Source organism: Mobula birostris, chromosome 2, assembly GCF_030028105.1.
Source record: "Mobula birostris isolate sMobBir1 chromosome 2, sMobBir1.hap1, whole genome shotgun sequence".
NCBI classification, from domain to species: domain Eukaryota; kingdom Metazoa; phylum Chordata; class Chondrichthyes; order Myliobatiformes; family Myliobatidae; genus Mobula; species Mobula birostris.
This window is the reverse complement of record NC_092371.1, coordinates 138341572-138355535: the sequence shown is the minus strand read 5'-3', so window position 1 is coordinate 138355535 and position 13964 is coordinate 138341572. Positions and strand designations below refer to the sequence as shown.

Below are 13964 nucleotides of genomic sequence, written 5' to 3'. Positions count from 1 at the left end.
GATGTCAGCGAAACAAAAGAGCTGGTCTTTGACTTTAGAAAGGGGGGAGAGTGGACATGCTGCTGTCTCATCAACAGTGCTGAGGTTGAGAGGGTTGAAAGCTTCAAGTTCCTACAAGTGACCATTGCCAATATCTTGTCCTGGTCCAAGTCCAACCATGTAGATACTGTACCATAGCCAAGAAAACTCACCAAAGCCTTTACTTCAAGAGGCTAAAGAAATTTGGCATAGCCCATTGCCATTACCAATTTCTATCAATGCACCATAGAAATCTTTTTCAGAAATAGCATGGCTTGATATGGCAACTTCTGCCCATTAGCACAAGAAACTGTAGAGAGTTGTGGATACATCTTGGAAGCCAGCCTCCCGTCTATGGACTGTCAACACTTCTCACTGCTTTGGTAAAGCAGCCAATATGTTCAAAGCCTCCATCCACATCTAACATTCCATCTTCTCCCCTCTCTCTTTGGGCAGAAGGCTCCAGGCTCAAGGACAGCTTCTACCCTGCTGTTATAACATGCCACCAGGCTCAAGGACAGCTTCTACCCTGCTGTTATAACAGTTCCCTACTACATGAAGCTGGAAACTTGATCTCACAACGATCTTGCACCATTATCTACCTGGACTGCATTTCCTCTGTAATTGTTATACTTTATTCTGCATTCTGTTTTTGTTTTACCGGTTACTACCTCAATATACTGTGTAATGAACTGATTTGTGAGAACAGTGTTCAAGACACTGTACTGGTGCATGTGCAAATAACAGAGCTCCAGTTCCACTTCCTTTGGAGTGAATGCAGAGGAGATTCAGCAGAATGGAGCATCTCCTTTATGAGGAGTGCCCCTCTGCTGGGTTTGTTTACCTTGGAGCAGAGAAGGCTGCCTGGGGGACCTGATTAGACAAAAGTATGAGAGGCATAAATGCAGTGGGTAGTAAGAGTCCTTATTTCTCCCCCCCGTTTAGGACCAGAGGACTATGTTTAAAGTTAAGAGTTAGAGGTTTAGAAGAGATCTGAGGGAAAATTATTTCACCTAGCAGATGATTACAATCTGGAGCACACTGCCTGGAAAGGTTGCAGAGGCAGATACTCCCACAATAAGAAGCAGCATCCGGACGAGCATAGTAGCTACAGACTAGGTACTGGTAAATGGAGTTAGTATATGTAAATTGGTACTTGATTGTCAGTATGACATAGTGTGATGAAGGCCTGTTTCTGCTCAGTGACTCTAACTCTATAAATCTGAAAACTTAAAAGCTTTCATTAAACTTTACTCATTTCATTTATGAGATTGTTGAAAGTTATTTGGAATGGAGAATTAAAATGGTCAAAAAACTGTGTGTTGATTTGTATGTAAAACTGTCACAGGGGAATTATAAATGCCCTTTTTGTTTTCAACTGACAGTAATAGCTTTAGGCAAAGATTTAAAATTTTATCATGTGCATTAGCAGAACATTTGCAACCAAGTGTGAAAGATGAAATGTTGCCAGAAACTGTTATTCTCTGTGAATATTGCATAAATTGGATGTTAATTTCATTGTGGAGAAAAGATTTAATGATTACCTTTATTTGTCACATATAAATCGAAACACAGTGAAAAGTGCAGTTTGCACCGACGACCAACAGAATCCTACGGTGTGCCTGGGGCAGCCCACAAATGTCGCCATGCTTCTGGTACCAACATAGCACATCCGCAGTATGTCTTCAGAATGAGGGAGGAAACCAGAACATCCGGGAAAAACCCACTTGGTCACGGGAAGGACATACAAAGACTTTACAGACAGTAGTGGGAATTGAACCCCAATCACTGGTGTTGGAATACATTACACTAACCGCTGTGCTCCTGTGCTGCCTCTGATCCCAAGTCACCCAGGAAGCAAGCAACTGTCAGCTAAAGGTTGGCGAGCAGTGGCGGCAGATTCTGTGTTTGGGAAATGGGTGAACTAGGAAGCAAATGAATGAAGCAGACAGGATCTGAGGAAGTGGGGAGACAGAGGAGGGGGACCTGGGTCAGTGGCGAGGTGTAAGGGAAAGAAGCTGAGAAAAATTGTGCATGAGGTTGTTTGCATTCAGGGTGAGTGGCAACCAGAGAATGTGTGTGTGCACCTGTTTGTATTTCTATGTGTTGGTATTGATATATCCAGGCATGTATGTGCATGTTTATACAAACCCCATTTCCAGAAAAGTTGGGATATTTTCCAAAATGCAATAAAAACAAAAACCTATGATATGTTAATTCACATGAACCTTTGTTTAACTGACAAAAGTACAAAGAAAAGATTTTCAATAGTTTTACTGACCAACTTAATTGTTTTTTGTAAATATACACAAATTTAGAATTTGATGGCTGCAACACACTCAACAAAAGTTAGAACAGAGTTAAAATAGGATTGGAAAGTGCACAGAATATTCAAGTAGCACCGGTTTGGAAAACTCCACATTAAGCAGGCTAATTGGTAGCAGGTGAGGTATCACGACTGGGTATAAAAGTAGCGTCCATCAAAGGCTCAGTCTTTGTAAGCAGGGATGGGTCGTGGCTCACGCCTTTGTGCCAAAATTCGTGAGAGAATTGTTAGTCAGTTCACAAGGAACATTTCTCAACGCAAGATTGCAGAGAATTTAGGTCTTTCAACATCTACAGTACATAATATTGTGAAAAGATTCAGAGAATTCAGAGACATCTCAGTGTGTAAAGGGCAAGATCGGAAACTACTGTTGAATGCGCGTGATCTTTGAGTCCTCAGGCAGTACTGCCTAAGAAACCGTCGTGCTACTGTGACAATTATAGCCACCTGGGCTCGGGAGTACTTCGGAAAACCATTGTCACTCGACACAGTCTGTCGCTGCATCCAGAAATGCAACTTGAAACTGTATTACGCAAGGAGGAAGCCATACATCAACTCTATGCAGAAACGCTGGCGAGTTCTCTGGGCCCGAGCTCATCTCAGAGGAACCGAAAGACTCTGGAACCATGTGCTGTGGTCAGGTGAGTCCACATTTCAGCTAGTTTTTGGAAAAAAAATAGGAGTGGAGTTCTCCGTGCCAAAGATGAAAACAACCATCCAGATTGTTATCAGCGAAGGGTGCAAAAGCCAGCATCTGTGATGGTATGGGGGTGCATCAGTGCCCACGGCATGGGTGAGTTGCATGTATGTGAAGGTACCATTGACTCTGAGGCGTATATTAGGATTTTAGAGAGACATATGTTGCCATCAAGGCAACGTCTCTTCCCGGGACGTCCATGCTTATTTCAGCAGGACAATGCCAGACCACATTCTGTACTGGCTACAACAGCGTGGCTTTGTAGACACAGAGTGCGTGTGCTTGACTGGTCTGCTGCCAGTCCAGGTCTATCTCCTATTGAAAATGTATGGCACATTGTGAAGAGGAGAATCAGACAACGGAGACCACGGACTGTTGAGCAGCTGAAGTCTTATATCAAGCAAGAATGGACAAAATTTCCAATTGCAAATCTACTACAATTAGTATCCTCAGTTCCAAAACAGTTAAAAAGTGTTATTAAAAGCAAAGGTGATGTAACACAATGGTAAACACGCCTCTGTCCCAACTTCTGTTGAGTGTGTTGCAGCCATCAAATTCTAAATTTGTGTATGTTTACAAAATACAATTAAGTTGATCAGTAAAACTATTGAAAATCTTTTCTTTGTACTTTTGTCAGTTAAATAAGGGTTCACGTGAATTAACATATCACAGATTTTTGTTTTTATTGTATTTTGGAAAATATCCCAACTTTTCTGGAAATGGGGTTTGTGTGTATGTGTATATATATATGTGTGTGTGTGTGTGTGTGTGTGTGTGTGTGTATATATATATATATATATATATATATATATATATATATATATATATATATATATATAAAAAAATATGTGTGTGTGTGTGTCTGTTTGTATTTCTATGTGTGTGTATTGATATATCCAGGCATGTATGTGCATGTTTATATATTTGTTTGTGTGTGTGTGTGTCTATGTTTGCGTGAATGCGCACTGTCTATGCTCTACCCAGCAGAGCTTTGTCTTGGACCACCTTAGCAATAAATTAATAATTCACTCTGGCGTGCAACACCCAATATACATTAAAATAATTCACACCTCCCACTCATTAATCCTGAAGGGCAGCTTGAAAGGAAGAAAGGATGACAGGATAAGGGGACTTGGAGTTGGTCCTTTATTAAAGTATCTTTTGTGCTTGTGTGTCTGTTTCTGTGCCTCTCTATGGCCATAACGACTATGTGTTTAGAATTTTGTAGCTTAAAATACAGTGCAAACATTTTGTTCCTGATTCTAACCACTTATCAGACAGCCAGATATAAACTTTTTTTTACAATGTATACTTTTATATTCTAAAATAAATTAACAGCACAGATTACAAAAAAACTGTTTTGACTGTGCTTATTCATCATAAGCACAGCTGCTGTTGAAAGGCAGAATTCCTATGTTGCAGGCACACACACTGACCTTGACATTGATTGCCATTTGACTAGGCCAGTGTTGTGTGTGATGTTTCACTATCTTTGAGCTGTCTGCTGCATGTACTCCACCCTTAATGACAGATAGACGTGATTCAGGGTGAACTTTGTCATCAAACAGGAACTATGTTTATATACAGACACCACTAGGATATGCCAAGTAGCCAAACATCCGTTCAGGAAATGGCCCTTTTGGGAGGCTCAGATAATGTCTATAGACCTAGACCATGGTTGAAGAGGTAATGCTTGTTTACTGTTAAATTATTCTCCACTTTTGTCTAAGATGAATAGACATGGTGCCTGGGAGACGACAGTGAGGACTGCTCCAGCTTTGGATCTGTGATTGTGCTCTTCCCTGTGTCAGAAGGTTGTAAATTCAAGTCACTCACTGGAGACTTGTGCACATAATTTTGGCTGACATGTCATTGGAGTGCTGTGGGAGCGCTGCACTGTTGGAAGGACTTTCAGATGCGCTATTAGTGCTTGCTATAAGTCTTAACATGAGCTGTTCATACTCTAAAATGGGTTTCCTTATGCTAACGTAGCTTTGAATATGGTGCCATCTGTAGGTAAACCATTGCACCCAGCTGCAGGGGCATGAGGCTGAACAGAAATCAGTTGAGAATCCTCAGACAGCAAAGCAAGGTCTACAATTACTGTTATTACGTTGTGTGGAAGTTGAAAGGAAGAGCAAGATATGCATGTGGGATTAAGGGGGAAGCTTTTTTTATTCATTTCCAAGATGAGGTCACTATTGGCAAGGACATTGTTTACTATACATCAGAAGATAGTAGTAAGCCATCTTCTTGATCTATCCTGATGCAAAAGGATAATAAAACCATGAGCATAGTTTCATTGTTTTTCTTTGCATGGCCTTCTGAGGAAATGGGACTGCTCACATTTCATCAAGGCTAAAGAGAGTATTTAATAACAAACAAGAGAAAATATGCAGATGCTGGAAGTTCAAGCAACACACATAAAATGCTGAAGGAACTCAGCAGGCCAGGCAGCATCTATGGAAAAGAGTACAGTCTATGTTTTGGGCCAAGACCCTTCATCAGGACTGTAGGCCTGAACCGCCAACTGTTCACTCTTTTCCATAAATGCTACCTGGCCTGCTGAGTTCCTCCAGTATTTTGTGTGTATTGTTGAATAATAATACCCATCCACACTACCAAAGGTTTAGCCCTGATTAAACAAGCCTTAACACCAGTGAAAATTATCACACTGGAAGTGATATTATTAAAAAATGTTGAAATTTGCATTCTCTTTGATTCAGTGTTGATTCAGTCTGCAAACACAAAAAGGCAAGAGCATCCCTGACAGCATATTCTGCTGTACTATATATGTGGAGGACAAAAGTTCTGTAATGATGGTGAATACATATAGGATTTCACCTGATGTAAACGCTTTATCCGTAATCTCTTTTCTCCCAGGAAATGCACGAGTGAGAGGGCAAGCAGGGCTTCTCTCTGAACGCCGCGGATCATATCCAGTCATTGACTTTCGTCTTCTAAATTGTAAGTACCATTAAAACTCAGAGACCAGAGTCTTTATTCAGTAGAAGCTACTTTGTTGAAATCTTGCAGCTTCAATTTTGAATTTGCTTTAAAGTAAAGAAATGTGCTTTCTGGGAATTGATCTGCAATCTTCCTTTTGAAATAAAACTTGTCCCTCAGCAAAATACTTCCCACTTTTGACCATGTGTACCATTTACGTCTAAGGTGTTGAAAGTATAAATTTAAAGAATTAGGAAGATTGATAGATCAAGGGTTGCTTGATAGACAGAACGAACATTGGGCATGACCTCAGAACCAGAATACATAGTGTTAAAGTGATTGGCATAAAAAACAAAGATGATGTAAGGTAAAGCTTTCTCAAGCAATGAGTGGTTGTGCTCTGGAATTCATTGGCTGAAAGGATGGTAGAAGCAGGTTCAATTGTGGCTTTCAAAAAGCAATTTGATAAGTACTCAAAGGAAAACAAATTGTATGGCTTTAGTGAAAGAGCCAGAACTTGGAACTGACTTGCAAAGATTGGCTTAAGTACAAAAGACAAAATAGTCCGCTTCTATGCTGTAAGGATACGATGATTCTTTGAATATGGCCCATAAATAAAGTAGCAATTATGAATTTTCAGAGAAAACCTCAGGACTATGGGTCAATACATCTCTGTAAGATTACTCTGAGGTTAAGCTTCTATTACCTCAACAGCAGGGATTGTCTCTTTAAGGGAAGTACATTTGGAAAAGGGTTGGCTGCAATTCATCATACTGAATACATTTACTGACTAAAATTTGGTTTGGCCATTCCATAGTTTATAAACTTCTGAAAATACTCCTCACATAGAATGCAGTCAATGTTTTTTAGTTTAGAGAGGGAGAAGAAAATGAAAGCAAGCCAGCTAATACTTAATTGTAGAAATATTATGTAGAAATTTAATATGGGAACGATGTACCTATAAGACCAGTCTATGATATATGAAGTCCATTGGTTACTTATACTGTTTTCATTAATAGGGTACTATTAAATGAAATGTACATTCTTTAGAAATAAAGTCAGTGTGTTGTAGAGTTTCTTTGCTGCTTATGTTCATATAAGCCATGTGTTAATGAGCTCAACGATTAGCAATCAGTTGGGTGTAACAGTTCCTGTATCTAATTAATTTTCAGCCATATGCAATTCCTGGCTTGCATGCTTTGAAGTGTCATTCCAGATCTTTCCAAATATCCTGGAAAATTTTCATGTCAAATAATCCCCGCTATTGGCATAAGTACAAAATTAGAGCATTCAAATGATTAAAGTCCATTTCCTACACTGACTTTGTAGCATTCGTATACACACAGCATTGTAGCTAGCACCTGCTTCCTGCTTTATGTAGTGTAAGCTTCAAATAGAAAGCCTCCAAAAAAAAGTGGAGCATGCACATTGGCTTAATTAAATTGCTGAAATGCTTTTGGAATGTTTTAGATTGCTGAACTTCAGATTTTCTGTGTTTAATTTAAATTGCAGAATTTTAAAATGTTTTTCTAATTAGATACACAGCAAGAAATAGCACTTAAGTAATTATTTGTGATGATACCAGTTTGCATGTGTTGATACTGTATTTAATCTCGTTTTATTTCTATATAAAATAGTAATTATCAAAATTCCATCTTCGCAGTAGCTGTTGTGCTTGTGTATCCTGAAATCTTTACAAATCATGTTCTCAGTATTATTTTTATTTACAGTTTGTCTTCTTTTGCACATTTTGTGTTTGCCAGTCTTTGTTCATAGAGCTTTCGGTAAAATACTGTTGTATATTTTTCTTGTAAATATTTGTAAGGAAATGAATCTCAAGTTAGTATATGACAATATATATGTACATTTACTTTGAACTCCTGGGAGTGCACATCTTGCACAAACTCTCATGGTCCCAGAACTCATTCTACACAATCAGGAAAGCTCACTAATGCCTCTACTTTCTAAGGAGGCCGAAGAGAGCTGGACTTTGCGCGTCAATACTCAATTCATTCTACAAATGCACAGTACAGAGCATCCTAACAAGCTGCATTGCTGCTTAGTATGGGAACTGCCCTGCAGTGGACAGGAAGGCTGTACAATGGACAGCTAAATCTGCCCAACACATCACTGACAGCAGCCTACCTGCCATCAGGGACATGTATTCAGACCCAATTAATGGCCAATAATATCATGAAGGATACAACATACCTGCTCATGGACTGTTTGTCCACCTCACATCACAGAAGAGGCTACGTAGCATCCATACCAGGACCACCAAACTCAAAAACAGTTACTTTCCTCAAGCAGTAAGTCTGATCAGCACCTCCACCCACTAACTCTACCACTACTTCATTTCCCGTCAGTCACCTCGTGTACAGCCTAGTGTCACTTTATGGACATATAATAGCTTATATACATACATTGGTTGTATGTATTTACATTTATTATGTGTGCTTTTTTTAGTATTGCGTTCTTCATCTTTTCCAGGTTTTTTGTGTTGCATCAGATCTGGCGTAACAATTATTTTGTTCTCCTTGCACTTGTGTACAGGAAATGATAATAAACAATCTCGAATCATAATTCTTGAAATCTTGGAAGTGTTTATTTTTAAAAATTAATGCATATTCAAGTGGATAATACCTTCCCATATCTTATCTCAAAATACAAAATATTCTTTTTGTATTAGTCAGAACTAATCTGGAAAAATTATCTAGGTATAAGTTTATTTATTGAGATGCAGCGTGGAGTAGGCCTTCTGGCCCAGTAGCCCCCAGGTTAACCCAAGCCTAGTGATGGAACAATTTACAATAACCAATTAACCATTTTAGGACAGTGGGAGGAAACCAGAGTGCCTGGACGAAGCTCCTATGGTCACGGTGAGAATGTACAAACTGTTACAGACAGTGGTGGGAACTGAGCCCGGGTCGCCGGTACTGTAAAGTGTGCTAACCACTACACTAACGTGCCACCAACAAATTAATTTATGAAATAAAATTTCACTGAAGTTCAGCAGTAAGTTCAAATCCATGAAGAAGTCTAGACTTCCATTATTAAGAAACATTATACGTCTGGGACTTCAGCATTTGCAAAGGCTATTTTTCACAGAGACAGAGTCTGTCTTCAGGGATATTTACAGGATTTGGTTTCCAATTTAAAATTCCCATTCTTTTCAAAGTTGTTGCTATCACCGACAATTTCTTCTCCTCCCCCACTCTACATTAGATCAGTGGTTCTTAAAGTTGGTGATATTGCCCTTCCCAGAGGACAGCGGGGGGAGTGCTCAATAAAAAGGGGAGCAGATGAGGGATCACAGGCATAATTTTAAAAATGAATTACTTATTATAAGCATTTGAACCTTGGTGCCTCGTAATTGATTACAATAATCATGTAATCACCTCACCTCTTGCTTAACCCACTGTTCTCTTAGACTTTGCTCAAAGCATGTTGTAGTTGACGAGAAGTAAGGTGGCACTCTGTATTTAGCTTGCCATAAGAAATCTGGGTGAAAGAAACTGTTATTTCTGGACCTGGTCTGCAAATTATTGTAGTTTGCTACTGTAGTACAGTGTAACAAGTACAATTCCCATACTCGAATCACTCAGTGACGCATTTCCTGTGAATTAAGGTATGGTGTTTTTGCCTGATACATGATGACATTATAACTTTCCCCTTTTTTGATAGCAGCGCTTGAGATTGGATTTAAACAAAAAGTGATTGACCATGGTTTTTAATCCATAACAAAAATGGCAGACGCAGACGGAAAAAGATGTGTAGACAGCATAGTACGGAGTATCTGAAATGTGGTTTTATACCAGCACCAAGCAACCAACAGCAGCCAGCGTGTCTGTTGTGAGAAAAAGTTTATTCAAATGAGGCAATAAAACTGTCTAGGCTCCTTGAACATTTGAAGAGAAAAACTGAAAAAGCAAACAAGAACTTGGCTTATTTTCAGTTATGTCATGAAAACTTTCAGAAACAGAAAACATGTTTGCCAGCACTTCACAACAGAACGGTGATACTTTGCATTTCTTACATTTAGAACATAGAACATAGAATAGTACAGCACAGTACAGGCCCTTCGGCCCACAATGTTGTGCCGACCCTCAAACCCTGCCTCCCATATAAGCCCCCACCTTAGATTCCTGTCTAGTTGTCTCTTAAACTTCACTAGTGTATCTGCCTCCACCACTGACTCAGGCAGTGCATTCCACGCACCAACCACTCTCTGAGTAAAAAACCTTCCTCTAATATCCCCCTTGAACTTCCCACCCCTTACCTTAAAGCGCCATGTCCTCTTGTACTGAGCAGTGGTGCCCTGGGGAAGAGGTGCTGGCTATCCACTCTATCTATTCCTCTTATTATCTTGTACACCTCTATCATGTCTCCTCTTATCCTCCTCCTCTCCAAAGAGTAAAGCCCTAGCTCCCTTAATCTCTGATCATAATGCATACTTTCTAAACCAGGCAGCATCCTGGTAAATCTCCTCTGTACCCTTTCCAATGCTTCCACATCCTTCCTATAGTGAGGTGACCAGAACTGGACACAGTACTCCAAATGTGGCCTAACCAGAGTTTTATAGAGCTGCATCATTACATCGCGACTCTTAAACTCTATCCCTCGACTTATGAAAGCTAACACCCCATAAGCTCTCTTAACTGTCCTATCCACCTGTGAGGCAACTTTCAGGGATCTGTGGACATGTACCCCGAGATCCCTCTGCTCCTCCACACTACCAAGTATCCTGCCATTTACTTTGTACTCTGCCTTGGAGTTTGTCCTTCCAAAGTGTACCACCTCACACTTCTCTGGGTTGAACTCCATCTGCCACTTCTTAGCCCACTGCTGCATCCTATCAATGTCTCTCTGCAATCTTTGACAATCCTCTACACTATCTACAACACCACCAACCTTTGTGTCGTCTGCAAACTTGCCAACCCACCCTTCTACCCCCACATCCAGGTCGTTAATAAAAATCACGAAAAGTAGAGGTCCCAGAACAGATCCTTGTGGGACACCACTAGTCACAATCCTCCAATCTGAATGTACTCCCTCCACCACCACCCTCTGCCTTCTGCAGGCAAGCCAATTCTGAATCCACCTGGCCAAACTTCCCTGGATCCCATGCCTTCTAACTTTCTGAATAAGCCTACCATGTGGAACCTTGTCAAATGCCTTACTAAAATCCATATAGATCACACCCACTGCACTACCCTCATCTATATGCCTGGTCACCTCCTCAAAGAACTCTATCAGGCTTGCTAGACACGATCTGCCCTTCACAAAGCCATGCTGACTGTCCCTGATCAGACCATGATTCTCTAAATGCCTATAGATCCTATCTCTAAGAATCTTTTCCAACAGCTTTCCCACCTCAGACGTAAGGCTCACTGGTCTATAATTACCCGGACTATCCCTACTACCTTTTTTGAACAAGGGAACAACATTTGCCTCCCTCCAATTCTCCAGTACCATTCCCGTGGACAACGAGGACATAAAGATCCTAGCCAGAGGCTCAGCAATCTCTTCTCTCACCTCGTGGAGCAGCCTGGGGAATATTCCGTCAGGCCCCGGGGACTTATCTGTCCTAATGTATTTTAACAACTCCAACACCTCCTCTCCCTTAATATCAACATGCTCCAGAACATCAACCTCACTCATATTGTCCTCACCATCATCAAGTTCCCTCTCATTGGTGAATACCGAAGAGAAGTATTCATTGAGGACCTCGCTCACTTCCACAGCCTCCAGGCACATCTTCCCACCTTTATCTCTAATCGGTCCTACCTTCACTCCTGTCATCCTTTTTTTCTTCACAAAATTGAAGAATGCCTTGGGGTTTTCCTTTACCCTACTCACCAAGGCCTTCTCATGCCCCCTTCTTGCTCTTAGCCCCTTCTTAAGCTCCTTTCTTGCTTCCCTATATTCCTCAATGGACCCATCTGATCCTTGCTTTCTAAACCTCATGTATGCTGCCTTCTTCCACCTGACTAGATTTTCCACCTCACTTGTCACCCATGGTTCCTTCACCCTACCATTCTTTATCTCCCTCACCGGGACAAATTTATCCCTTACATCCTGTAAGAGATCGCTAAACATCGACCACATGTCCATAGTACATTTCCCTGCAAAAACATCATCCCAATTCACACCCGCAAGTTCTAGCCTTATAGCCTCATAATTTGCCTTTCCCCAATTAAAAATTTTCCTGTCCTCTTTGATTCTATCCTTTTCCATGATAATTATAAAGGCCAGGGAGCAGTGGTCACTGTCCCCCAGATGCTCACCCAATGAGAGATCTGTGACCTGACCCGGTTCATTACCTAGTACTCGATCTAGTGTGGCCCCTGGTCGGCCTGTCCACATACTGTGACAGGAATCCATCCTGGACACACTTAAACTCTGCTCCATCTAAACCCTTGGAACTAATCAGGTGCCAATCAATATTAGGGAAGTTAAAGTCACCCATGATAACGACCCTGTTATTTTTGCACCTTTCCAAAATCTGCCTCCCAATCTGCTCCTCTGTATCTTTGCTGCTACCGGGGGCCTATAGAATACCCCCAATAGAGTAACTGCTCCCTTCCTGTTCCTGACTTCCACCCATATTGACTCAAAAGAGGATCCTGCTACATTACCCACCCTTTCTGTAGCTGTAATAGTATCCCTGACCAGTAGTGCCACCCCTCCTCCCCTTTTTCTGCCCTCTCTATCCCTCTTAAAGCACTGAAATCCAGGAATATTGAGAATCCATTCCTGCCCTGGTGCCAGCCAAGTCTCTGTAATGGCCACTACATCATAATTCCATGTATGTTTCCAAGCTCTCAGTTCAGCACCTTTGTTCCTGATGCTTCTTGCAGTGAGGTACACACATTTCAGCCCTTCTACCTTACTGTCTTTACACCATTTATTCTGCTTCTCTTTCCTCAAAGCCTCTCTGTATGTTAGATCTGGATTTACTCCATGCACTTCTTTCACTGCTCTATCGCTCTGGGTCCCATCCCCCTTGCAAATTAGTTTAAACCCTCCCGAACCATTTTATTGCTCTTTGCTAAATCTGGAAAGCCCCATGCAGTTGGAGAAGAACTGATTCTGCCAGCAGTAAGGGGAATTCTGAGTACAGTGTTGCTTAAGTCACCAGACCAAATAATTAAGGTGATTTTGCCCAGCAACAACTCTGTTCAAATGTGAGTAGGTGAAATTTCAGAGAATGTGGAAGACATTATTAGGACAACAGAATTTGTTCTGCAGTTCAATGAGTCAACTTTGCCAGACAATGATTCTTTGCTTCTTTTTTATATCCACTTCATAAAATGTGAAAGCATGGTTCAAGAGTAATTATTTGCAAGGGGATTAAAAACAGTTACGAAGAGGGAGTCAAGATTTTGGGTGTTTAGCAATTTTTCAAAAAGGAGGACATTCCACTCACCAACATTCTTGTTTGATAGGGTACCATCAATGCAGTGTTTTTATTTTCTTTAAAAAAGCTGTACCTAACATATTTACCATACACTATATAATTCACAGACAACATCTTGTCATAAAAAACTTACGTGATCGATTGCACAAATCATTAAAATACTGTTATCAAATCCCATGCTTTCAATTCCCAACTATTTTGAGAGCTTTGCATTGAGAACAATGAACAATCTTTATGCTTGTTGCACACAGAAGTCATTTGGCTCTCAAATGGAAACTGCCTGAGACACTCTTATGCACCTTTTGAAACCGTGATAAAATTCTTTGAAGATTCAATTGCTTCTTTCAGTAATCAACTCAAGAATATTAGGCATGGTATTGCTAATTTGTCAGAAATATTTGTAAAGTTTAATGAAGTTTATCTTCAATTGGATGGAAATGATGTGAATCTTGACAAAGTCAAATCAGTCAACCCCACATTTCTGTCCAAGTTAACCCTATTTAAGTTCAACACTGGCCATTACGACCTTTTTGGGCAAGCTGCATAAAGACAGAGGA

General features: G+C 40.5%; 1 protein-coding gene across 4 annotated transcripts in view; it reads left to right on the top strand.

Annotated features, from left to right (window-relative positions):
* Positions 1 to 13964, top strand: part of LOC140191713 (3',5'-cyclic-AMP phosphodiesterase 7B-like) — a 169029-nt gene that overhangs the window by 108780 nt on the left and 46285 nt on the right. For 3 of the 4 annotated variants that reach the window (XM_072249398.1, XM_072249409.1, XM_072249381.1), the window contains exon 3: positions 5925 to 6008. In XM_072249398.1, the coding sequence (XP_072105499.1) occupies positions 5925 to 6008 (84 nt within the window). Of the gene's footprint in view, positions 1 to 2677; positions 2986 to 5924; positions 6009 to 13964 lie in introns of those variants that run through there. The other variant, XM_072249390.1, reaches the window with a different exon arrangement.